Source organism: Protopterus annectens, chromosome 8.part0 (genome assembly GCF_019279795.1).
Source record: "Protopterus annectens isolate FY-2018-M chromosome 8.part0, PAN1.0, whole genome shotgun sequence".
NCBI classification, from domain to species: Eukaryota; Metazoa; Chordata; order Ceratodontiformes; family Protopteridae; genus Protopterus; species Protopterus annectens.
In genome coordinates, this window is record NC_056741.1 from 250500964 (window position 1) to 250525864 (window position 24901).

Here is a 24901-nt window from a genome sequence, read left to right on the forward strand (position 1 = left end):
GGAGTTTGGAAACAAGAAAGAAAAGTAAGAATGGCTAGTAAGAGATGTAGGGGAGGTAGAGTATAGGAGACAGACTAGACAGGTAAGTTGTTTTGAGACTGTAAGAATTAAGAGTGGTTGGAGATAGAGGAAGGGAAGAGGTAAAAGAGGCAGGGGAATAGTGTTAGAGATACACTGAGTGAGGTGGTGAAATAGGTGAAAGGATAGTGGTTTCAGGGTGGTTGGCTACAGTGGCAAGACCACTTTGTTTTTAGGTATTTCCTTGTGGCTAATTTGAACCTTTTGCTATGCTGAAGGGATTTTATTTCCAAGGGGAGTTGGTTCCAGGATATAGCTGGGTTATAGTTATAAAGAAGGCAGCCTATTTTAGTTATGGGTTTATAGAGGGCTAATAATTCTTGATTTGAGCTGCGTAGCATCCTAGCAGGGGAACATTTGGATATGATAGTGGAAAGGCTGGGGCAGAAGGAGGGTAGATAGAGGATAGAGTGGATGATTTGTAGTTGGTATAGTTGGAGCAGCTGAGGCAATTCTAGCCAGTCTAGTTGCTGCAGTGCTAAGCAGTGGTGTGACTTGTAGGTTTGGTTAGCTGCAAATCCGGCAGTCTTTTTATAGGTAGTTTCAAGCTTGGAAATAAGTGTAGAATTTAGGTTTGTGAATATGTGGCAGCTGTACAGGCATGTTGGGAGTAATAAAGCCTGGGAGAGAGTTATTTGGGCAGTGTTAGTTAAGTATTTTGTGCTACGGAAAAGGTGTCCAAGTTTCTGATGTGTTCTTTTTACCGAGTTAGTAATATGGAGATCAGACTTAAGCTGATCATCTATTGTAACACCTAGCAATTTAGTACTAGATTCAGCTGAGATTATAGTGTTGTTGCAGGATAAGATGGTAAATGTACTTTTGAGTGTGGTGATGTTTTTAGGGAGGAAGAGTAGGAGCTTAGTTTTTTTTGGATTAAGTATTAGTTTGTTATCACTAAGCCAAGTCTCAATGGTGTGGAAGGATGCCTGGGTAGTTGAGTGGAGGTCATTTGGGTTGTCAGCAATGGTTATAACCGTTGAGTCATCAGCATATTGCACAAGAGATGACTGGGGACTAGAGGAGTAGAGCAAGTTGGTGAAAATATTAAAGAGTAGTGGTCTAAGTATGGACCCTTGGGGACTGCCATTTGTATAGTGAGATGGGAGGATAATGCAGAGAGCCATTTAACTGATTGCTGGTGGGTAGAGAGATAGCTGGAGAACCAGGAGATAATAGGGGGAGAGAAATGTAATTTAGTGAGTTTATCTAGAAGGAGTGGGTGGGAGACAGTGTCAAAGGCTTTAGAAAGGTCAAGGAATAGGCATGAAACAAGTTTATTGTTATCATGAGTTAGGGAGACTATGTTGATGAATGATATGAGTGCAGTAGTTGTACTATGCTTGGGACAGAAACCATGCTGTGTGTGTGTGAGAAGGTTTTCCTGGTGAAGATAATGCATTACCTGCTTGTGAATGCATTTCTCTAGGATTTTTGAGAGTGGAGAGAGTATGGTAATTGGTCTGAAGTTGGATATGTCTGAGGAGTTGCCCCCTTTGTGAATGGGTAGAGTAAAGAAATTCTTCCATACAGTGGGGACATAGGATTCAGAAATGGATCGGTTGATCAAGATGGATACAGGATAGGCAAGAGGTTCAGAGGCAATCTGCAGGAAGTAAGAGGGTAGCTTGTCAACAGATGGGGAGTAAGGTTTAATTTTAGAGAGTAATGACTTTACATATTTAGTTGATGCTGATTTTAGAGAGAAGGAGTTAGGAGGGTTTGGAAGAGGTATAGAGTTTGTGGGGGTGCTAGTGTTGTTTCGGGGGAGGGAGATAATTTATTATGGAGGTTATTGAGTTTATAAAACGGTTGTTAAATTTGTTGACTATGTCTTCAGGTGTTGCATTGGGACATGGGTTAGGAGAGGAAGGGTTTCCTGGATGAAGAGTATGTTTAATAGAGCTCCAGAATTTCTGTGGGTCTGATTTAAGAGTAGAGGGAGGATTGGCACAGAAGTTTTTTTTGTCATAATGAATGATTTTTTTTTATTTCTGAGTTCTTTATATTTCTGAAGAAGAGAAGGGGTCCTAGTTTTAGTCCACATTTTCCATATCCTATCCCGGTCTTTCATGAAGATTCTGGTGGATTTAGTGAGCCAGGGAGCAGTATTAGATTTGATTCAAGAGGAGCAAGAGAGTTAAAAGTGTTTAGGAATGTAGTGTTGAAGAAGTGGACAGCTTCATCTAAAGGAAGAGTGGTGAGGTAAGACCAGTTAATTTTGGAGAGTTGGTGAATAAAGGAGTTAGGACAGAAATGAGAAAGTGAGTGGGTGGTAATAAATTTGTTAGGTTTGGTAAGGTGGGGAGTATGTCTGGTAACTGTTATAGGGCAATGGTCGCTGAGGGCATTTGGAAGGGTTTGGGAGTTATGATAGTTTTGAGGGTGGGAGACCAATATCCAGTCAAGAAGAGAGCTAGGTAGGTGAGATTTATTAATGTAGGTTGGGGTTGTGATTAGCTGCTCAAACCCATGTAGGTTTATACAGGAAGTAGTGTTGGGAGTTTGTATTGTAAGCCAATCAATATTTACATCTCCCAGTATAATTATTTCATTGTGGATGGTATGTGAGAGGTGAGATAGGATGCTCTTAGGTATGTTAATATTATCACCAGGGGGAATATAGATTGCTGCGACATTTATGGTGTTGAAACTGTTAAGTTTGAAGTTGGTCAGTAGGAATTCAGCTGGTGATTAGGAGGGTAAGTCTAGTGTGGGACTGATTTGGGAGAGGCAATTGGAATAGAGTATGGAGACTCCTCCTTTTCTTTTAGGTCAATCTAATCTAAGAATATTATAGCCAGGTGGGATGATTTCACTGTCCAGATGATGTGGTTTTAACCATGTTTCAGTTAGGGTAACTATGTCAGGAGTATAGTTAGCTATCCAGGCATGGAGTTCTTGAACTTTATTTACAAGGCTCCTGACATTGATAGAGCAGAATTGTACTTGTTTTGTAGGTTGGAATGTTTAGATACAGGGGGATTATTATTCAGGGTAGTGTCTGTAGGGCCTGGGTTAGGATGAATGTCTCCAGATAGAAGTAGAGGTTTGTAAAGGGGTTTTAATTTGAGTAAGTAGACTTTGTTTTTTTTTTTTTGTTTTAAAGGGGAGGGGGGAGATATTTTTATTTTAGGAATAGGAATGGTGGGGGGAAGAATGGAGGGACAAATTAGTAGATAGGGTTGTGGTGTAGTACTTGAGTTAAGAATGGTGTTTGAGGGATGGAAATAGGGCGTAGGTAATTGTGAGTGATAGGTGAGGTGATAAGAGTATAAGGAGTAAAGAAGGTAAGAGTATAGTTTGAGTTGTAAGAGACATGTCACATTATGGGATGTAGAACAGAGGTTGAGAGGAAGGGGTGGGAGCAAGGTCTTTGATAGTGGATAGTAGGTAAGTGTGGGGAGGAGCAAAGAAGGGAGGGAGTATGAGAACAGGAAGTAGAGGGGGTGGGGGATTTGGTAGGAAGTGAGGGGGTGTGGTTGTATGGATAGGTATAAAGGTAGTGATATGGGGGGGATGGGAGTGGGAGGTTAGTGAAGCGAATGGAGCAGGGCTACACCTTCCAGATAGAACTTAGCTAAAGAAAACTATCAGCTAGTCCTGGGACACTTAATAGAGATGCTACACCTGGAGGGCTTTCAGCTATAATTAGAGCAAATATGGCATCCAGGGTTTTTAAAACCTTTGGTGTGTTGTACCTGAACAATCACTTGGGGGGTGGAGTAAGGGAGGGAAACCATCAATTAGAATTTAAAGTAGCAGGGGAGAATCCAAGGCACTCTGCTAAACCTAGCTAATTATCAAAGGACAGCCAAGGAAATAAGGTAAACATACAGGCACCCTTGTTCAAGGACTGGAAGGTTTCTCCAAGAAAAACTATGTGTAGGAGTACACCACAGGTAGACGTTGTATGCTGCTTACTAGTCTGCAATGGCAGATTTTATTCTCTTTTATATTTGTATTCCCTTTTTCTCATTGTTTGCTGCACACAATGTAGCTAAAGATAAAAGCAGGTGGAGACTTTGCACCTCTGTTTGGTGTTTAGTGAAGAACAAGTATTGAGGAGGAGGAACTGAAGGCTATGACTATTGAGACGGGCTAAATACCTTAACATACAGCAAATTATCAACAGTGAAATGGATGAAAGGGATGGGGATGGGCTAATAGGAAGAAGGTTTGCAGCTGTTGCCCCTGGGGTATGCACTCTAGCTGACTGTAACAGATTTTAACAAGGCATAATAGTAGTCACAAAAGCAGGCACCTACACTACACAAGAGGCAACAACAAGGTTTCTGGAATTAAACCTGGGGCTGCAGTCTATTTATGGATGATTGCTGGTTAGAGTTGTCTTTGCTTTTAGCTGGAGTGAGAGGATTCCTTGCTCACACAAGTGTGGGGGGGGACCCAAAGTGATCAGGTCCTCAGTGGCTACTACACAAGCGGCAACAACAGGGTTCCTGGAGTTAAACCTGGGGCTGCAGTCTATTTTGGATGATTGCTGGTTAGAGTTTTCTTTGCTTTTAGCTGGAGTGAGAGGAAGTGGAGGGGGACCCAAAGCGATTAAGCGATCAGGTCCTCAGTGACTACTACACAAGCGGCAATTGTCTCCTTTGACAATCATATTGCCAAAGTAGTTAGGAAATCCTTCTATGTGGCCCATCTAATTACTAAAGGGTTCGCATCTAGAAATAAAGAGGTTATAGTTCCCCTCTACTCATGTTTTTAGCATATCTTGACCTTTTCTGTACTATTAATGTCTCTGTATCAAAGTAGTTATTATTTTCTCATTTGTTATACCCGAAATGGTCTGAATGTACCTCACAAGACACTTCCAACAGCTGGAAAGACCACAAAAGTTCCTCACCAAGAGGATTACTGGCCTCAAACATATGTCCTATGCAGCCCGACTGAAAAAACTCTGGCTGTACTCAGTGGCATATCGCTTACTCAGAGGTGATCTCTGCCTGACTTAAAGCCATGTCCAACTCAGAATGGATGGACATGCTCCACCTAAAGAAATCCAAGTCACTATGACCCACGTGCTCTAGTGAGCTAAACCTCACCACAACAATAAATATAACATGCTGGAGGGATAGATTCCTGTCACAGAGACTCCCCATGCTTTGGAACAAAATTCCAAACTACATCAGGCAGAGCCCCTCAGTAACACTCTTCAAGAGATACCTTGACGAGTGGATGGGTAACAGAAAATACACCCCTGGGATCACTTCATTGGCTCTTCTTGACAGAGGATCAGTTAATTAATCAATGGGGCGTCGAAAGCCGACACACTCTGGCAGATAGCCTAGTACCTACCTATGAACAACAAGGTTCCTGGAGTTAAACCTGGGGCTGCAGTCTATTTTTGGATGATTGCTGGTTAGAGTTTTCTTTGCTTTTAGCTGGAGTGAGAGGATTCCTTGCTCACACAAGTTGGGGGGGGGACCCAAAGCAATCAGGTCCTCAGTGGCTACTACACAAGTGGCAACAACAAAGTTCCTGGAGTTAAACCTAGGGCTGCAGTCTATTATTGGATGATTACTGGTTAGAGTTTTCTTTGCTTTTAGCTGGAGTGAGAGGATTCCTCGCTCATACAAGTGGGGGGGCAAAGCGATCAGGTCCTCAGTGGCTTAGAGATGCTACACCTGGAGGGCTTTCAGCTGCAATTGATATTACATATGTAATTACATAGAAGTAATTACAACAGGGTGGGCTCTTACAGTGGTAGCAATTTCCAGCACTACTCCAGGCAGTGAAGGCTGAGTTAGAGGAGGAGTCAGAGGTAGAGCCAGTGGAGGGAGGGTCATGCCAAATGGAGGTGGGCACAGTACACCACAGTACTAATAGAGACAGTGGATTGCACATAGTTTCAGAGCACAGTATACAAAAGTAAAGCAGCTACACTACTGTAAAAGATAATGCATACAAATCCAATGCCATTCCATACTTAACTAGGCATAGGCTAGCCACACTGTGCATCAGTTGTAGGCAACCCAAGGAACAATGTACAAAATGCAGGATACAGTTGCCATCATTTGCACAATGAGTATGAGTGTCAAGGAATATTAAATCAAAATGTGGTGGTGTGTGAAATATCGGTGCTGGGGAGCATTGACTGAGTGGGAGGCCTTTAATGTTTAAAAGAGCTGGTGTCAGTAGAGGTGCTTGATATACTCTGTGCTGTGAGTGTGGGCTTGCAGGTACATAGCCTCAACAGTAGTTACACCACTGCAGTGTGGTTTACTATACAGGTCCAGGGCATGCATTGCAGAGGGTTCAGCATCTAGCCCTCAACATCTGGCTCTACCATGAGTTGTATTGAATGTTCTACAACCCAGGCTAGATACTGGTGTGCTTCATGCCCTTGAGAGGTGTCCAGTATATGACATGCCTCTGCAATAATGGCATCCACAATAGATGCTGCTGTGAAAGTACTAACAGTGCAGGAGCAGGATCTTGGTCATTCATAGCCAGGCTTGGCCTTTGGTCAACCTGTGTCCTAGGCAAAAGGGCTCCACAGCACCCCCCCATACCACTTTGTGCCCCCCATCCTGGTCTACCTACACCATCCAGATTACTGGAACAGCACCCCTGCTAGAGCAGCACCCTAGGCAGCTGCCTAGTTGGCATATGCCCAAGGCCGGCTATGTTCATAGCCATGTTGGCTAACATCTATAGGTGTAGCAGATAAACATGTCTGTGGACACAAAACAGCCAGTGTAAGTATTACCCAGCACAGAACTATACATGTAATTGAGAGTTTTACAAAAATCAACATGGTAAAAAGTAATGCTTTATTTGATAACATTGTGCAGATAACTGTGGATGTAAAGCTAAAGATGGAGAACTGCAAACAAAAGTTGAAAAAAAAAGTGTTTTTAGCATATCTTGACCTTTTCTGTACTATTAATGTCTCTGTATCAAAGTAGTTATTATTTTCTCATTTGTTATACCCGAAATGGTCTGAAATGGGGCTGCCATGAGTTTCATGATTTTGTTTTAGTTAACGCTTTCACCTCCTTGATGTCCTTTTAGAGGGACAGAGAGAGAAGTCCCTATGATGAGCTAATCGTTTACTGTGGTTCTCTTTCTCACTTTACAAGAGTACTGTCACTGATTTCTTTTGACTATCAGCATCATTCCATACCTCTCAACTGTCCAGATTTTTTGCCTCATATTTTTAGCCTGTTCCTCATAAAATTTGTGGTTTTCTGGATTTGTATAGCATATCAATGACATTTGACTTCACTAAATAATGACAGGTATTTGAGTTTCAGACCATTTCTTTTAGAAAATGCTTAGTAACACATGACCTTGTATTCTAGTAACTTGTTAAATCTATAAGAACAATATTTAAAATATGTCCCTATTTTGAGGCTTTGTCCCCTATTATTTTTGGTTTTGTCCAAATTTTTTGTGCTAAGAGGTTGAGAACTATGATTAATTCATATTTTTCATTACATTGGTTCCTTTGATTTTTATTAGCATTTTAATGAATGCCTGAATGACAGGCTTGAAAGCATAGCTGAGTTAATTGTTCTTTTCAAAGTAATAACTATGCTTCAGTGTTCAAGTGTGAGAAATTTGACGCTTGTGATTAATAGGTGTTAATGGGGCTGCAATGTTTTGTGTAGCTTTCACTGTTTTTAAAACCATACCTAGAATTAGAGTCTTTGATGTTAATCTTCCTTCCCCATCTCGCTGACTTGTCTCAACAAAACACTGTAATGCAAAAAATGCTGTAAGAAAACACCAGAAGAAAAATGCACTTTTACAGAAAATACAGTGTAGAAAGTAGAAAAAATGCAAAATTAAATACTACCAGAAAATCAGAAGAGTAAGATTTAAATATTTTCTTTGTGGCACTCAGAGTCTGATTTAGGAGAAAGAATTTATAATTAGAAACAAACAAAAATAAACTTAAGGTTGTGTTTTCTTGTTCATTTGCATCTGAAAGCTAAGCTTGAAAGCCTTGCTCTGGTTCAGTATTCAGACTACATTATTTAGCTGAGGTGTGATGCTGGCAATCTGTGACTGATAAAGCACATTTAAATATCAATGTTTAAGAGCCATGGTTTTCTTAAAGGAGTACCGCACCCACAGACTCAAAAAACATGTTTAAAACATCATATCATGATGTTTCCTACTCTTTAAGAGCACTTTGGGATTATTTACAGGATTTTAAATATTTTTATATGTAATTCCAGACTCTGACCACCTGGAGGCTGGCATATTGACGTGGTTTGGATAAATCAGGTTGCCATCCAGTATCCCAGAATCATTGTTTGGCTCAAAAATGTTACATCATGCAGGCCTCCGTTTGCCTAAAGTTCCTGTCATTTCATAGATGTTGCATGCGTACAAACTACTGAGTAAAATAGAACAGTGTAAGTAACATTCCCTGCTGCTGGATGACTATTTAAAACAGAAACAGTGCAAATGCCACAGAACACACTCAAAGTGCTGTTTACTGCTGCCTTTTTTTCTAATTTAGTTTAAATGGCACTAATTTGTGCGACAATGAATTCCAGTCCATTTACTTCTCCCCTCCCCCATAACACTTAGCTTCCCTAGCTGTCAAAGTCTTGAGGGTAATTTGACCTGGTAATTCCATTGATTGGCAGATCTCAGCAGGGTGCTTGACTCATGTAATTTAATCTTTGCTCTAGCATTTCCTTTGTTAGAGGGGACATTTTTTTGCTGCACTGTAGCCATGGCCTTACTTGACTGCAATCACATCCAGTAAGGTCTTGCACCAAGAGCTAAAGAATAAAATATTTATACTATTAACCAGTTTAGATCTTTATTAATTTAAGTGTTAAGGTATCACTTCATGCTTCCACCTTGTTAAAAACTGAGATTTACATGTGCAGTGTGTTGGTATGCAGTGTTTGCCTTCATATGTTTTTACTCCACTGGTTGGTTTGAAAAAAAAACCTTTTGCAGTGTTCCTGGATTTGTCTTTGAACATACAAACCCCATTGCTATACTTTCCCCTTCCTTTTTCTTGTGTCCAGAAGTCACTTATAACAAAGTAAATTTTTTATTGATTTTTTTTTTAAATAAAGGACATCAAGGTTAACATACCTTTAATCAGATAATGGATGCCACTGCAAAGAATCACTGTTGAAATATTTGTGCATGGTCAAAATCCTTTACTAAATCTATTTGCCAGCCTCCAGTTCATTTGGCTTTAATATACTGGTGTGTTTGCTCATGCCTTCCAAATATCTCCACCATTACATACCACTTTTGCAGTGTAGTAACCACCCAACATGCCCGTACACCTTTAGCCATTAATATGCAGCTACTCCTGTTCATGTGAGTATGTGAATTCATTTTCAGACTTAAGGTGTGGAAGCTGCACTGAATAATTCTAGGTGCTTGTTCAGGTTTCACATGGTGCTTGCTTAGAGCTACTCTCATGTTAAGCCACTATGAATATGTTGCACTGCCACCTCTGATGCCAGGGTAATGTTTTAATCTTTCTATTCCCGCACTGCACACTAGCAGTATCTGGTGCAAATACAACAGAGAAGTATGCAAGTGATACACCACCTAAGCATCATTTGCCGTGCATAATGTACAAGTATGCATACCAAATTTCTGTGTTTCCAAACATTGGTGTTACTACACTACTACTGAATAAAATGAACAGCACTCAGGCTGGGGGAAGGACAAGGGAGCCATGACATCACAGAATGGGTGGGTCTTATTATTTTAGTTAGAATCAGATGACGGCTGTGGTGATGTCACTTTGGGGGAGGGAACTGATTTAAAAAAAAAAAAAAAAAAGTACCTGCACTGCCTGGCCTCAATGATGTCAGTAATTGGGCGACTTCAGCAAGCTTTATTCAAACGTGAGAGAATCATTTTGTAAGTGAAACCATCACAGTATGAGAAGGTAGGTTTGTGTTACAGAAGTAAGGGGAATTATAAAACTTGTAAATGCTTTATTGTTGTTGCTTTACAGAGGACAATATAAATAGGGAGGAAAAGGGCCGTGAAGTTGAGGAATACATTAGAGAAACCTGTTGTACTCCTTTAATGGCTCTATAGTCGGAATAAGTAACTAAATCTAATTACTATGTCACTCTTAGTAGCCATCATGAGGTAACAAATGACAAGACAAACATAGGAAAGAAAGGCAAACAGAAATACGTTCAGGCATAAAACAAAACGGAATTATTATTATATGATGCTTTTCCTGTATGTGACACAGTTATTGATGGATTGCAGGGAAGGAAAAAATTTTTTGGAAAGAAAAACATTACATTTGGATGGAGTTCCCCTTTAAAAGCAGCTGAGGTACAAATTAATGGAGATGTAAAAAGTAGGACTTACTATACAAAATTAAAAAGATTTAACAGAAGAAAGTTTTCTTTTGGACACCACTTTTTGTGGGTATCCAGGTACAAGCACCAGAGTTTCCTTCTGTAGCATGATGATGCTCTGTGCTTCTCGTCACACTTATATTGTACAACAGTAGTGTAGCTAGGGCAGGATGAGATGGGCAACTGCCCAGGGTGCAAAGTGTTGGGAGGGGTGTGATCATATGATCCTGATCATTAATGCAATGCCATTTTTTAAAAGGTGATATTGCATTTGTGGTCAGACCTAAGCACTGTAGCACTCCATGTGTGGTCTAAACTGTAGCAAGCAGTTTGCTACAGTTTAAATGTAAAAAATAGTATCTCTTTTCTTTTTTAACTAAAACCTGAGTGCTGTGGTGTTCTGTAAAGGTATGGTATAAACTGCAGCAACTGTTTGCTATACTTGTAGCAAGCAGTTTGTTGCAGTTTATAAGAAGATATTTTTTTTAAACTAAAACCTAAGATTTTACCACTCCATGTAGGCAGGGTATAGATGACCAAATCAGCCAAGTGAAGAACCTCCACTGGTGGTTCATTGAGTTGCATACCTGTCCTGGACTATCTCCATCATCTGAGACAGAACCCAGTGGTGATGATACCTACAGGGGCACGTAATCTCCCACTGGGTATTAACTAGCACAGGCTGCATCTGTGAACAACACATCCCCATCCTAATATGTTCATCCTTTTTGTGTTCATGACCACTCCTGTTGGTTGTTTTATTTTCCCCTCACAACTGTATTTCATCTGTTTCTCTGATGTTTCCTTCAACATTGTGCTCCCCCTTCCTCGTTGTGTTACCATTTACCCCATGAGTTATGTGTGTCTTCCCCTACTATCTGCCCTGCCCTCTTACCCTTCATCTTATATTCCTCCCTTCTTTTCTTAACATTCCCTCTCTTTATGCATGAAAAAGGGGCACCTGTTCCACAAAAACAAACAAAAAAAAGAAATAAAAGAAAAAAATAATCCCACCTTCCCCACTTCCATCCTACTCATTCCATAGCTGCAGACCTTCTGTTCTACACTCTGTTTGCTTCCTCTTTCTATCTCATTCCTCTACTCCAATTTCCAGTCTTGAATATAGTTGAAAAAATAGACATACTTCACACATGCCCATGTAGAGGTTCCAGAGCACCAGTGACATCCACGTGAACATGACAAAGACTTACACTGCTCATTGCATTTCAATGATGAAGTACAACCGCTATCACCTACTACATATATTCACCTCTGCTACCATCAGACATGCAAATGACCTGAGCTTCTTTGTGCAGCAGTTTGTAAATACAACACACGATAAAACTGATGCTTTTAGTGTGACTGCTTCCATAACAAAACTTGTAAATAAAATGCTTTATATAGTGTACATGGAGAGGGTTGAAGGTTCAAGTCCCTTGATGGCTGGATGTTTTTTTGAGTATTTTGTTCAGTAACTGAGTAACAATCACCCACCAAATGCTTCACTGAAACCTTTATTTATGTATTTAGTGGTTAAGTTATTATTTATTTCTGTTTGATTACTGGGATGGTCCAGCTGGGCTGTGCAAAACCCCTTTCCAGTATACGCCTGGGGGGAAACCCCATAAAAAACTCCTGCCTTCTTTGACACTCATGCCTGACTGTCACAGATCTTCTCTCAGACAATCCATCCACCTCTTTGCTGGACCTCCTTATTTCAACTTACCTTTTTCCTGTCTGTCCCAAATCTTCTTAACTTGGTTGTCTTCTGTTTTTTTGCACATAGGATCAGAGGAATCACAGAAAGTTACTAGGCTATTGGCCCTGAGTCCCTTACAAGGCTAACCAAGAATTTAGTCCATGTTCAGACAAGTTAGCACCCAATGCTCCCTGTCCAACAGGGACACAGGTGGAATCCCAGGGGTGCATTTTCAGTTCCCCATCCAGTTATCCAGGTTGCGCTTAAAAAGGGTTAATGAGATTCTCTGCTTGACATGAAGAGGGAGTCTATTCCACAGAAGGGGAAGTCTCTGGGACAGAAATCTGTCTCACCAACAAGTCCTACTGATGTCACAGACCAGGTTGAGGTCTTGCATGTGGGTTACTCAAGTGGAGCTAAACTTGCAGATATGCAGCAGTCCTATTAAGGCGGGGTCTGAGATTGCATTGTATACCAGACAGAGGTCACCTCTGAGGTGTCTGTATGAGACTGAGTAGAGGGGCGGACAGAGCTTTTAGCCTGTGTAGGGTAGATGTCTAAACCTTAGATTCTTCTGATGAGGAACCTCTGTGGTCTCTCCAGTTGCTGCATGTGCTTTGTGAGGTACATGCTGAAAGGGGTATTGTACTCAATAATGGGTTTTATAAGGGAAGAACACAGGGATGTTATGACCTCCTTGTTCCTAGATGAGATACCCTTACTAATGAGGTGGGCCATTTAGAAAGCTTTCCATGATACAGAGGCAATATGGTGGTCAAAAATCAGTTTGCTATCAAGCTGGGTGTCCAAGTCTCTCATGCTTAGGAGCTTGTTATTAATGTGATAATTTGTGGGGACATCACTCTCCCCAAAGGGGATGATGATGCATTTTTTAGCATTCAGTTTGAGGCCATGTTTCTGGCACCAGTCATTTGTTTAGGTGAGACCCTCTTGGAGGATGTCCACATCACTAGGGAAATTTATGAAAGGGCCCAGCTTGCAGTCATCTGCAAACCTGGTCAGCCATAGCCCACTGGTTTTGGCCTGTACCTCAAAAAAGTATATCCCAAACAACAGAGGCCCCAAGACTGATCCCTGGTGTATACCGTACATTATGGGTCTACTGTTTAAGGTGGTCTCCCCTATTTTAACTAGGTGGGGGTCTATCAGTGAACCAGTTTGCTACCCATCTGGTAACTTATGGATTGATGCCTAGTTGAGAGAGTTTATCTATTATACCTGAGAGAGGAATAGTATTGAAGGCTTTGGCCAGGGCAAGGTAGGTGGTGATGCACCATCTTCCCTTTGGCTTTGGTGAATGTTTCAAAGAGGTCGACCAAATTTAACAGGCATGACCTCCCCTTAATGAAACCAAATTGTGTAGGATCAAGTGTTTGGAGGTTGCCAATGTCCTTGTTAATGAGGTCCATGATAATCCATTCCATGGCCTTGCAGATCAGGCTAGTTAGGCTGATGGGTCTATAATTTCCTGGATCTGCGGATGCTCTACCTTTGTGCAAAGGGATGACAGTGGCTGTCCTCCACTCGGCTGTGATGAAACCAGTACTCAGGCTTTGTTTGAATAGGGTGATTAATGGTGCTAAAAGTTCCTGCCTGAGTTCATGTAGGATGCAACCTGGGATGTTATTGGGTCCCATGGAGGCTGTATTTTTTGCCTTTCAGAGGGCAGTGATTACTTACTCCCTAGTGGTAAGGGGAGTGGGCAGGTGTTGGGTATGTCCTGATTTACTGATGGAGGCAGAGGGGTGAAGTTTTCACTGAACCTGTCTACTAGCAGGATGGCTATATCAACAGCATTTGTGTATGTGATATCCTTTGTCATGAAAGGAGAAACAGACAGCAAGGCTATCGGAAATTTTGTAAATAATTATATGTCATTTGTGAATATCAACATGATTTGTGTAAGATGCTTGTGTTACAAATTTATTAAAAATCTATGTCATGTGTATTTCAAACTGCTGGTAAAGAAGTGCATGCTGAAAAGGGTTTTGCAAAGTGCTTGAAATGTATCCACAGTGTACCCTACTGGAAAAGAACAGAACTGTACATGCACTATTGTAACTGTTTAAATGCATATTTTAACAGTGAAAACTGGAATACAGGAGGTTAACTTCAGAAATATAGCTGAAATTAAATTACTTTATGGCTACGCAATAAAAGATGATATCTTTCAGTTTCGATGCAGCAAGGAGGCACAATGTCTAAAACTTGGGAGCTTTCTGTATTGTCTTGGACGTGTTTTATTGTTTTAGGACTTGCACTATCTGCCTAAGATCTGAGGAAAAGCCCTCATCTGTGTATTTTCACAGGTAGATGCTAAATGCTACCATCTGCCATCAATGGTTGTTTTGGGCTGGGGACTAGAGTCAGATGACAAGAAATTGTGTCATTCTGCAAGCTATCCCAGCAGTAATATTTCAGATATTAATTTGAGAGGTATCTGAGTGAGACAGCATTCTGTATCCTGTCTTTGACCTGACAACAACTAGAAGATCCATTCATCACATCTGCCTTGTTCTGTAAGTTTCTAGGGTATAGTAACTCTCTTAGATGTTAGCATTGCCACCTCACAGCAAGAGGTTCGCCGGTTCAATCCTCGGCTGGGGTGCCTTCTGTGCGTAGTCTGCATGTCCTCCGTGTGGTCGCATGGGTTTCCTCCGGGTGCTCCGGTTTCCTCCCACATCCCAAAGACATGCTATAGGTGGATTGGACACACTAAATTGGCCTTAGGTGTGAGTGCATGCATGTATGTGCCTTCTGTGGAAGGTTGGATGCCGGGCTGGCAACTCGACACCATAAAACTGCACTGTCAATCATGAGCAAACGGTAATCTGCTGTGGTGACCCCTAACCGGGAAAAGCTGAAAGAAGAAGAAGTAACTCTCTTAGATATAGTCAGGAATATAGTGAAGCATAGTTTAGATGTATTTCTTTATTTATTTGAGATTGTCCTGTAATGGTGTTTTAAATATCTCCTGTGGTTTTGAACTCTATCACTGTGATTATATACTGAGTATATTTTTGTTCTTTTAATATTTATTATTAAATATATTTAAACCTTTCATTGTGGCTGATCTGTGTAGAGATATTTAAGTTCTGAGAGTATTTGCATATTTATTTGGTGACACTGTGTAGGCCACTCCTAATAGCCGTGCTCTTGGTCAAACTACCATTTGTATTAATAGTAACATTACACAGTAAGATTGGACACCCTTTGTTAAGGGCCTTAAAGTAGCTGATAAGGAGCTGGCTGCTGGCAGTTATAACTACCTTAAAGTCTAGGCAAAATGGGGTATAGCTAATAAACCTGTGCCAGCCTTTCCCAGGTTTGTTTGTGTGTGTGTGTGTATATGTATATATATATATATATATATATATATATATATGTGTGTGTGTGTGTGTGTGTAAATCAAACCTCAAGGAGTGTGTGTGTCAGCTACTTGGGCAGGGACACAAAACACTGGTTGGGCAGAGAGGGTGCTGGAGGTCTTCGCTTGGCCACTCAGCTGAGATCTCAACTCTATAGCTGTGCCAGTGGGGAGTCTTATTGGGGATCTGGAGAAAGAGGGAGAAACCAGCTACAGACTGACTGCAGTCTCTGTGTGCTTTTAAGGGAAATTGTACTTGATGAAGAGAGCTGCATCTGGAAAAACTGCACGTGTACTTATCATCCTCTCAGTGTACATCCCCCACTGGTGCTAGTGGTAAGAACTGAGGCTCCTTGATTACTGGTCCAGTGGTGGGGTGTCACATCTTTGACCAACAGTTCTGAGCAGATCTGAGCACTTCCTTTGAGATTGCAGACATATGTGAAGAAGGCCTTATGACTGTGGCCAGTTTGGACTCAAAGTTTGCTTTGGAGGATTTCACTAGTGCTTTTATTTGCTTTTTCAGGCTAAGGAGAGATTGCTTCCACTTAGGCACTTGCTCTTTCTTGGTCCTGGACAACAATTTTTTCCTTTTATTATAGAGTTTATTTATTGCAGCTGTCCACAAGACAGGTTTACTCTTCCTTGAGGAGGAGGATTTTGTCCTGTCTGATATTCTTGACTACATGCATCTATATAAATGCTCGTATAGTACTTTGGTAAAGGTTTGGACATATGTGCCAGTTCTTATGGGGGGGGGGGTGAAGCTATTTATACTTTCCCTCAGGAGGTTGTAATCAGCTTTGGAGAAGTTTTTTTGTTTGACCCTAGGTGGGGGTCAGGGAAGATGGTGACTTTGAAAGTGACTGTTTTGTGGTTGGATCTTACCAGGGAGGATGACACTGTAGGGATGCTGCAGTGGTTGCTCATGTTTGGTAATACCAAGTCCAAGATATTATCACCTCTTGTGGGGGGATTTGACCAGCTGGTCCAAGGCACTTGCACTGATAAAATCAAGTTATCTCTGGGCATTAGTGTTTTGGCATGAGTAGTCCTTCCAATCTATGGTTGGGTAGTTAAAGTCGCCTAGGATCAGGGTAAAGGGTCGAATCTTCATAGATTTAAAGAGGTCCAGATAGGTGGAGTGGATATCTTGAGTCAATGCTGGGGGCCTATAGCTAGCTATGATTTTAATAGGGGTCTTGTCAGTGGTTAACTGCACCTGGAGTGTTTCCTGTGCATCATAGTATTTGACCAGCCTGGAGGTGTGTATGCCTTTAATATATATTTCAGCTCCACGTCCTTTTGCTTGCCCACAGTTTTAGGGTCTGAATGTATGACAGGATAAGTAACCTGGTATGGCTGGGCTGTTCTCTGCAGCTTTGAACCAGGTTTCTGTGACTGCACAAATGTCAGCATCTTCCAGGGTTAAGAATGCTTACAATGAGTGCAGTTTCATGTTTAGACTCCTAGTGTTTAGCAACATAACCTTTAATTTGCGTTTTGATGACATTTTCATGTTGGTAGTTTTGACCTCATGGCATTGCCTAAAAAACGCACTATGGGGATGGCAAGAGCCTTTTCCAGAAGCCTGAAGCCCAAGAGAGACAGATGTAGACCATCTCTGGCAAAGCATTGTAGTCTGTCGAGCATGTCTTCCCAGGCTGTCGGGTACTGGATCCCTTTGGAAAGACACCAGAAACTAAGCCAATTGTTAAAGTCAATCATTTTCTGTTTGTACTGAGGCATCATTCTGGGTGACAGTAAAATGCTGCTTAAGGTTAGGAACGTACCTGCCTGGGACACATATTCAGTGAGCTCAATCATATCTCTCTTCATATAGTTCAGTGAGGTATGTCTCAAGTCATTCACGCCAACATGGACTATGACAGAGTCATAATAGTAGCTGTTGTTGAGAGACTTGAGTGCATGGGTGATATGGCAGATTCTGGCACCTGACAAACAACTAACCGTGACTTTCTCCTTATCCAGCCTGATAAGGGGCACATCTGTGTGTCTCACAATGGACTGTCTTATGACTAATATGCTGGGTTTATGTTTAGGCCTTAGTGGCTGTGAGACACAGGTGTGTGGACTATGTGTGGTATGTGGTGTGGTGGGCAGTGGAGTTCACGTGTGCTTTTGCCTCAGAGGCCTCTTTTCTTTGGGTATGTTTTTGTTGAGGAACTCTGCATATGTGGGTGTGTGTTGTATAGATGTGGATGGTGTTTGAAGTGTGGTGTTTGTGTTAACAACCTTCTCAATGCCAGATATACTGGCCTGTAAGGGAGAGAGCACATACTCTAGGTTTTTAATGTAATTGCATCTCTCACAAATTGTGTTCCTAGATGGTAGCAGTAGAGGGTTGTCCATGTGCATGAGACAGTTGCTACACTGTCTCAGGATACCCATATCAACCAGACTGGCAGGAGAAACCATAGGAAATTGTCCATCCATATTTGTCAGAATCTGAGGGAAAGTGGCCAGAGAGAGCTAAAGGTGTAAAGGGTGGAAGGTCTAAGAGGAGTACTACTAGGTGATCACACAAGTGCTAAGGGGAACTTTGTAGCTGGAATACCTCCCAGTTGCTTAAAAACAGTACATGATGTATAAACAAGCCCAAACCAGCTCAAATGTGGGGTTTAAATACCACAAAAAAATAGAAAGTTCTAGTAACATAGAAATCTAGCCAATCCTGCAAGTCCCTGCTTTCTTTACCAGCTTGTGCCAGACAAAGTCCAGGCAGCCCTGCTACTCTCACTAGCAGGGGAGATATACCCCTACCAACACAAGATGACTGCCAGAAACACAGAAGGCAAACACAAGATGGCTGCCAGAAACACAAAAGGCAAAAACAAACAGCTATGGATGCAGCAGACTTTGCATCCAGACTATGCTACTCAATTTAAGGGTAAAAACACAGTAAAACTTACAAAAAAGCACTGATTAACTACTTACAGACAAAAAATATAACTCAGAGTATAAAAAATACAGTTAGATGATAATGAAATGCAGTAAAATGCATTTAAACAGTAATGAATTGTAGCGAATAGCAATGAAATACAGTTAAACATTAATGAAATGCGGCCAATCACTTAATTGCTTTAAAACAGTGCAAATATGATAAATTAGCTCACAATCACAACAGAAAAACATCTCAAATAAATCAGCAATTCAGTAGACTACTATCATCAATTTAATCAGGCTACCCGACAAGTAGTATCATATGCTGAAAACTAAATGCAGTTGAACACCTACGCACAAGCAGCAAAATGAAGTGGGAAGAGGCAAAATATTTTTTATTTTTTTTAAGTAGAAAGTGAGGAGACAGAAGATAATTCAAGGTTAAGAAGCTGAAGGGGTGGAACTTACAAATGTACTCAGTAGAATGAGCTGATGCAATGGGTGGGCCTTCATAACTGATCTCACTGTACTCAGTAAAATGAGCTGATGCAATGGGACTGGGAGGAATGTCCAGTATCAAATTTATAGTAAAGGCGGGCAACTCAAGACCCAATAAGCTTAAGAATACAACAGTTGGGCATGCAGGTGGGGATACAAGATCAGATCAGAGGTAAGGATTCAATTCACTAAGCCAAAAAAAATACAGTTGCACAGTTTAAACACGTATGCAGCAAATATTGTTTTAGTTAATCAGAAGTGCAGGCAACAGTTGAAAATAAGCACTTATCTTTTGTAGTCAAACTGCAGGTATTGGAGAACAGCAGAGCATGAGCAGAAGGTCCAACTATCTGCAGCTTTGAGCAAATTGAGGCACCATAATCTGTTCTCCTTGATCTTTTCTACAATTGGAGCTACTTTGGCTTCTGCTCTTGAATCCTCAGTTCTTTGTCTGTCCCAGAGTGTGCATCATACCACCCTTCTCAAGCAGATACAGTAGTACTGGTCGCACCACTGTCTTGTATACCTTACTTTTCAGCTTCTATGGCATTCTTCTGTCATACACTACCCTTGATACTCAGTGCCAGTTGGATGCAGCCCCTCTGATTCCAACTTTAACCTCTTCATTCAGACTTCCCTTCTTCTCAACCACCACTCCCAGATACTTGAAGCTGGTAATCTTTTCCACTATTTTCCCTTCTATCTCAATTCTCATCTTCTGATTTCCCCAGTTGGCTGCCATTACCACTATCTTATCTGTGCTTAGTTTTATCCCATGTGCCTTCAGTTTTGCATTCCATTCCCCTATCCTTTGCTGAAGTGCTTGCTCTGAGTCTGTCTGCAATGTCTCACCATCTGCATACAGCAACTTTGCTGATCCATCTCCTCCAGCCTGTTTACTAATGTAGTCCATCACCAGTATGAACAGCAGTGGCCTCAGAGCAGAGCCGTGGTGCACACTCATTCCCAATGGGAACTTCTTTATGTGGCCAAACACTGTTCATACTTGAGTCATTGGGTCCTTGTGCATAGCCTGAACTAATTTTACCAATGTTTCTGGGACTTTGAACCATAGCAGTACTGTCTAAATCAGCTTTCTTGGGAGCTTGTCATATGCTTTCTTCAAGTCTAGGAATGCCCAGTCAGACTCTTTCCTCATCTTTAGGTTCTTTTCAACTATCTGTCTCACTACAAAAATGGAGTCAGTTGTGCTGCATCCTGATCTGAATCTGAACTGCTCATCTGCCATCTTACTTTCTACTACTCTGCGTATCCATTTATGATTCACCCTTTCCAGAACTTCATTCAGTGTGACGGGAGTTTGATGCCTCTGTACCACCCACATTTGTGGATGTCCCCTTTGCTCTTGTACACTGGCATGAGTATGCTTATTCTCCAGTTATCTGGGATACACATTTCTCTCCGCACTGCTATGAGTACCCTTAGGAGCCATTTCTCCCCTGTCTCACCCAGCATCTTTATCATATCTACTGTGACCTCATCTGAACCTGCTGCTTTTCCTGACTTCATGTTCCTTAGTTCTATTCTTACTTCTTCTAGGGCGGGCTCCTCCTCTTATCTCACTGTAGGCTATGTCTGGGGATGTACACCTTCTGTGGGGTTTTCTTCATTCAGAAGCTTCTGGAAATACTCCTTCCATCTGCCTTTGATGTCCTGTGGACTGATGAGCAGACTTTTGCTGGCATCCCTTATGAAGGATGTCAGACTATCTTCTTTATCTTTATCTTTGTCTTTGCCTTGAAACTTTATATAGTGTCTTTGTGCCACCTACTGACTCACTTTCCAGAAGCTGGTAGAATGCCTGCAATGCCCTGATCTTTGCTATTGCAACTCCTTGCTTAGCTTCTTTGTTAGCCAACTGGTATTCCTTCCTAACCTGGTTGGTCTTTTCTAGCCCCACTTTTTCCTACATTCCTTCTTTTGTTTGATAACTTCCTGGACTTCTTCATTCCACTACCATTTTTTTATGTACCTTATTTCCATATCTGTCTCAGCCACGTATCTGTTCTGTGTTTTGAGGCACTTCTATTCTTCTTCAACTCCACCTATTTCTTCCTCTTCATGCGGTGCTAGAGTCCTGAGTAATTCCTTGAACTGTTGTACTTTCCCTCTAATCAACTTCCAAGTCTTTAGCCTGGTCTCTGTTGACCCTAGAGCCTTCTGTGACCACTGCTTGCAGCTGATTGTGGTAACCAACTGTTTATGCTGTGTGCTGACTGTTTCACTGGGGATGATGTTGCAATCACTGATTCTACCCCAGTGCCCTTTCCTTACTAGGAGGAAGTCTACCCGAGTTGCATGTTGGCCACTTGTGTATGTGATCTTGGGACTGTCTCTCTTTCTGAACCATGTGTTGGCTACTATCATGCCATTAGATAGAGAGAAGTCTAGAATGGTCTCTCCTTCTTTATTCCCATTGCTCCAACAATGTGGTCCTGGGCAGTCCTCATATCCTATTCTGTCTGTCCCAAAATGTGCCTTCAAGTTACCCATTATCAACACCAATTAATGTGGTCCTGCTTTATCTAGGAGATCCTGCAATTTGAATGCTCTCTTTTCCTCACTATCACAGCCCTGCTGTGGGGCATAGGCTGAGTTTATGAATGCTGTCCTATCATTAAAATGGAGTTTGATTGCCATGAGTCTGTAACTAACTCTGATGACATCCCTCACTGCCTTCTGAAGCCTGTCTCTCACCACAATTTCCACACCATTTCTAGCCTGTCCTCTTCTTGAGTAGTAGACTCTAGATCCAAAGCCAAATGGCTTTGCTGCACTACCCTTCCATCTAGTCTCCTGGATATGTAGAATGTCCAGCCTCCTCCTTATCATCATGTCATCCACTTCCAAGCTGCATCATGTCAGTGAACCTACATTAAGTGTAGCAATTCTCAGTTCTTGTTTGACAGGTTGATTGGTTTTACGTCCAGCTTTCCCTCAGCACAGCTATCCATGGTATCTCAGGCTGGGAAACCAGACACTTGCTGACCCAAGTCTGCTGGGCTTTATGGCAGGTACACACTGGATAACAGGGGTGTATACACCCATCCCATGATTAGCATGGGACCCTGGGTAGGTCAGAGTTAGCCAGGTTCTCAACCCATTTATCACTGGCAAATACCCATTCACCTAGAGCCATATTTTACACTCTTGAGTGGTTAGCCTTGCCACAGTGCACAGTTTGTGATCCATGTTCTTCTATTTTGAGGATACTGTGCACTACAGTAGATGACCAAAGTGGCATCATGTAGAGCCTGTGCTGCTGCCTACAGCTCCATTCTTTGGTGAGTTTGAGATGGAAACACTCAGCATGTTTTTTGGAGGTGGGAAGAACCCTACAGAGACACAGGAAGAACATGCAGACTCCAAATAGGCATTGACTGGAGGTCAGGATTGAAACTTTTGCCTTGTACATGGGAAGTGAAGACCTTAACCATTATGCCAATTGGTTTTGATATTCTCTCTCTCTCTTTCCATAATTGTTTGTGCTGGATTGCTCCAGCTGCCACTAAGGATCATGCACAACAGATGAGCACTACTGCTGCTCATACATTCCTGCGGCTGCAGCATGTTCCTACATGATCTTCCTGCAGGTCGCTGCTGCAGTTGTGATAAGGATTTTTTGTGTGTCAGTTGTCACACCCACATTTCTGGATTTATTCATTGTTAATGAGACATAAGACTCATGTATGCACAGTAAACAGAGAAAGGTTGGTCATGATGTAAACAGAGAAGGATTGAGGGTTGGCATAATGGCTAAGCTGTTTATCTCACAGACATGATGTTTCTGAGTCTTAGAGTTTTGTACAGCAGATATATTTATTTGAATTCATGTTCAGAGAAGCAGCTGGCAGGCAGAAATAGGATGTATTTATGGTCAAGAATCTAAAGTGTGATCAAAAGTGCGATTAATATCTGGCATACTCAGTTTAAGATTATAATATTTCAAGAACTTACATCACTACAAGACACAGCAATCTCCAAGTTAGTATACATGAATAGCAATGGTATGGAGTGCAAGCCATAGTGTCAAAAGTACAGGGGGAAAGGTGTACCCACCATGCAAAACACACTTTTGAAATATTACAATAATTTTTCAGTGTTGAATGACCCTCATTTCAATGTTGCTCACACTTCAGATTTATTTCATTGATTCCAGAGAGGCAATACTATCAGCTGCAGAGGCGTCTTACATGATAAGATGATTATGTGGATTTAATGTGATACAGAACTCTCACAGCCCATAACAAATTGACGAAATATATATATATATATATATATATATATATATATATATATATATATATATATATATATATATATGATATTGCAGGCAGAAGATAAGGAATTCTTAAATTTGAATGTGGCGACCCCTAATGAGAGCAGCCGAAAGAAGAAGAAGAAGAAGAATGCAGGCTTAAATTTCATTTCACAACATGAGGCCAATATGGAAGCAGAAATAAATTGTTGCCACAGTGATTATTTCAGAATTTTAACCAGGTGTGTGATCATTTCCATGGTAGCACATTTTAGTGTACTTGATAGACATTAAATAAAATGCCAGCAGAAGAGAATGAAACATGTCCAGACAAGTTGTGATACAGTGACCTGTTGTGGCAACACTCTAGAGTCACCTTGGAGTTGGTTTAAAAGCAGGAATCGAGTATGTCAAACAAACTCGCACTATCCATGAAGATGAAGTTCAGTCCCACACCAGCTATTGATTAGTTACAGGCACATACAGAAGGTCACGACATGCAAATGGATATGGTGGAAAGTAACAGGGAATTACCCCTGACCGCATGCAAGATTGTATGTGGAACACTGTCACATCCTGATATTACTGGGTCCATGCAGAAAAAGGAGGAAAACAATAGGAAAGATATCGACCTGGTCCAGATTCACAGCCACATAGTGGTTTCCACGAAACAATGCTACAGTGGCATATCATACCTTTACATCCAAGTTAAGTTGGTTCATGAAGAGATGGGTTATTAAGTGAAAGGTGGAATTTCAACAGGTCAACAGTGCTTTTAAAATGATTATTACTATCAAATGATTACTTAAATACAAACTTCTATTCAATTTCTGGCTTCCTGCATAACTTGTTGCAAGATTTCTCAGATTAAGAACATAAATAAAAGAATATTTTCAGTCTGGCTAGCATAAAAACTCTGCATTTGTTTAGCAATCCAGCATCAGTGCATTTTGCCCTGTTTTTACTTTTTATTTTGTCCATGTACCTGAAATAATTAGTGTAGAGCCATTCCCAAAGAAGAAGCGATTAACATGTTTTACTGCACAGAAGTAAATACCAGAATCGTTCATTTCAGCATATTCAATTTGAAGGTAAAAGTAATTTCCATGGCCTTTCACTCCTCCAAAATATCTCCCTTCTACTTTACTTCCGTTGAAGGCGGTACACAAAAAGTTCCACCTGCCATCTTGCCCTTGTTTGTACCAATAAGCAATAGTCATTTTCATGAAGATATTTCCCACACTGCAGTTCAGCCGTGTTGTGCTTCCAGTTGGCTGGATTTGCTTATCTGGGTTCTGTATCACTTTAACAGTTGATGTAGTTGCTGTAAGAAATTAAGTAAATATTCATTACAATATTGTTTTCAGTGCATGGAAACTTAGTAAGTACACATTGCATTATCAAAAGCAAGAGTACCTTCCATACTAGTGAAATACAGTTAAAATAATTCCTGTTTAAAAGTATAATGAAATGTATCTTTGTTGGAAAGAACAGCTTCTCAGTAAATAACTAAACAAATCAAATAACACATTTATTAGCGTATTATACGTAATTTATGTTCAGATTGGACATTAGATTTAATGCCATACAAAAGTAACATTCTAGGCTTTGAATGCAGATGTAAATTTAGATTCAGATAGACAATGCAATACTCTGTTTATCTGAATGTGCATTCCAGATTAAACATAATTACAGACTAATATGCTTAGAATTTTTAT

The 24901-nt window shown here is 41.0% G+C and overlaps 1 protein-coding gene across 1 annotated transcript in view; it reads right to left on the bottom strand.

Moving 5' to 3' along the window:
- The window catches only part of LOC122808213 (immunoglobulin kappa light chain-like), a 105216-nt gene extending 80610 nt beyond the window's left edge, over positions 1 to 24606 (bottom strand). The window contains exons 1-2 of the mRNA XM_044079177.1: positions 24600 to 24606; positions 24169 to 24507 (exon numbers count right to left, since the gene is read on the bottom strand). Of these exons, the coding sequence (XP_043935112.1) occupies positions 24169 to 24507; positions 24600 to 24606 (346 nt within the window). The remainder of the gene's footprint in view (positions 1 to 24168; positions 24508 to 24599) is intronic.
- Positions 24607 to 24901: the final 295 nt, after the last annotated feature.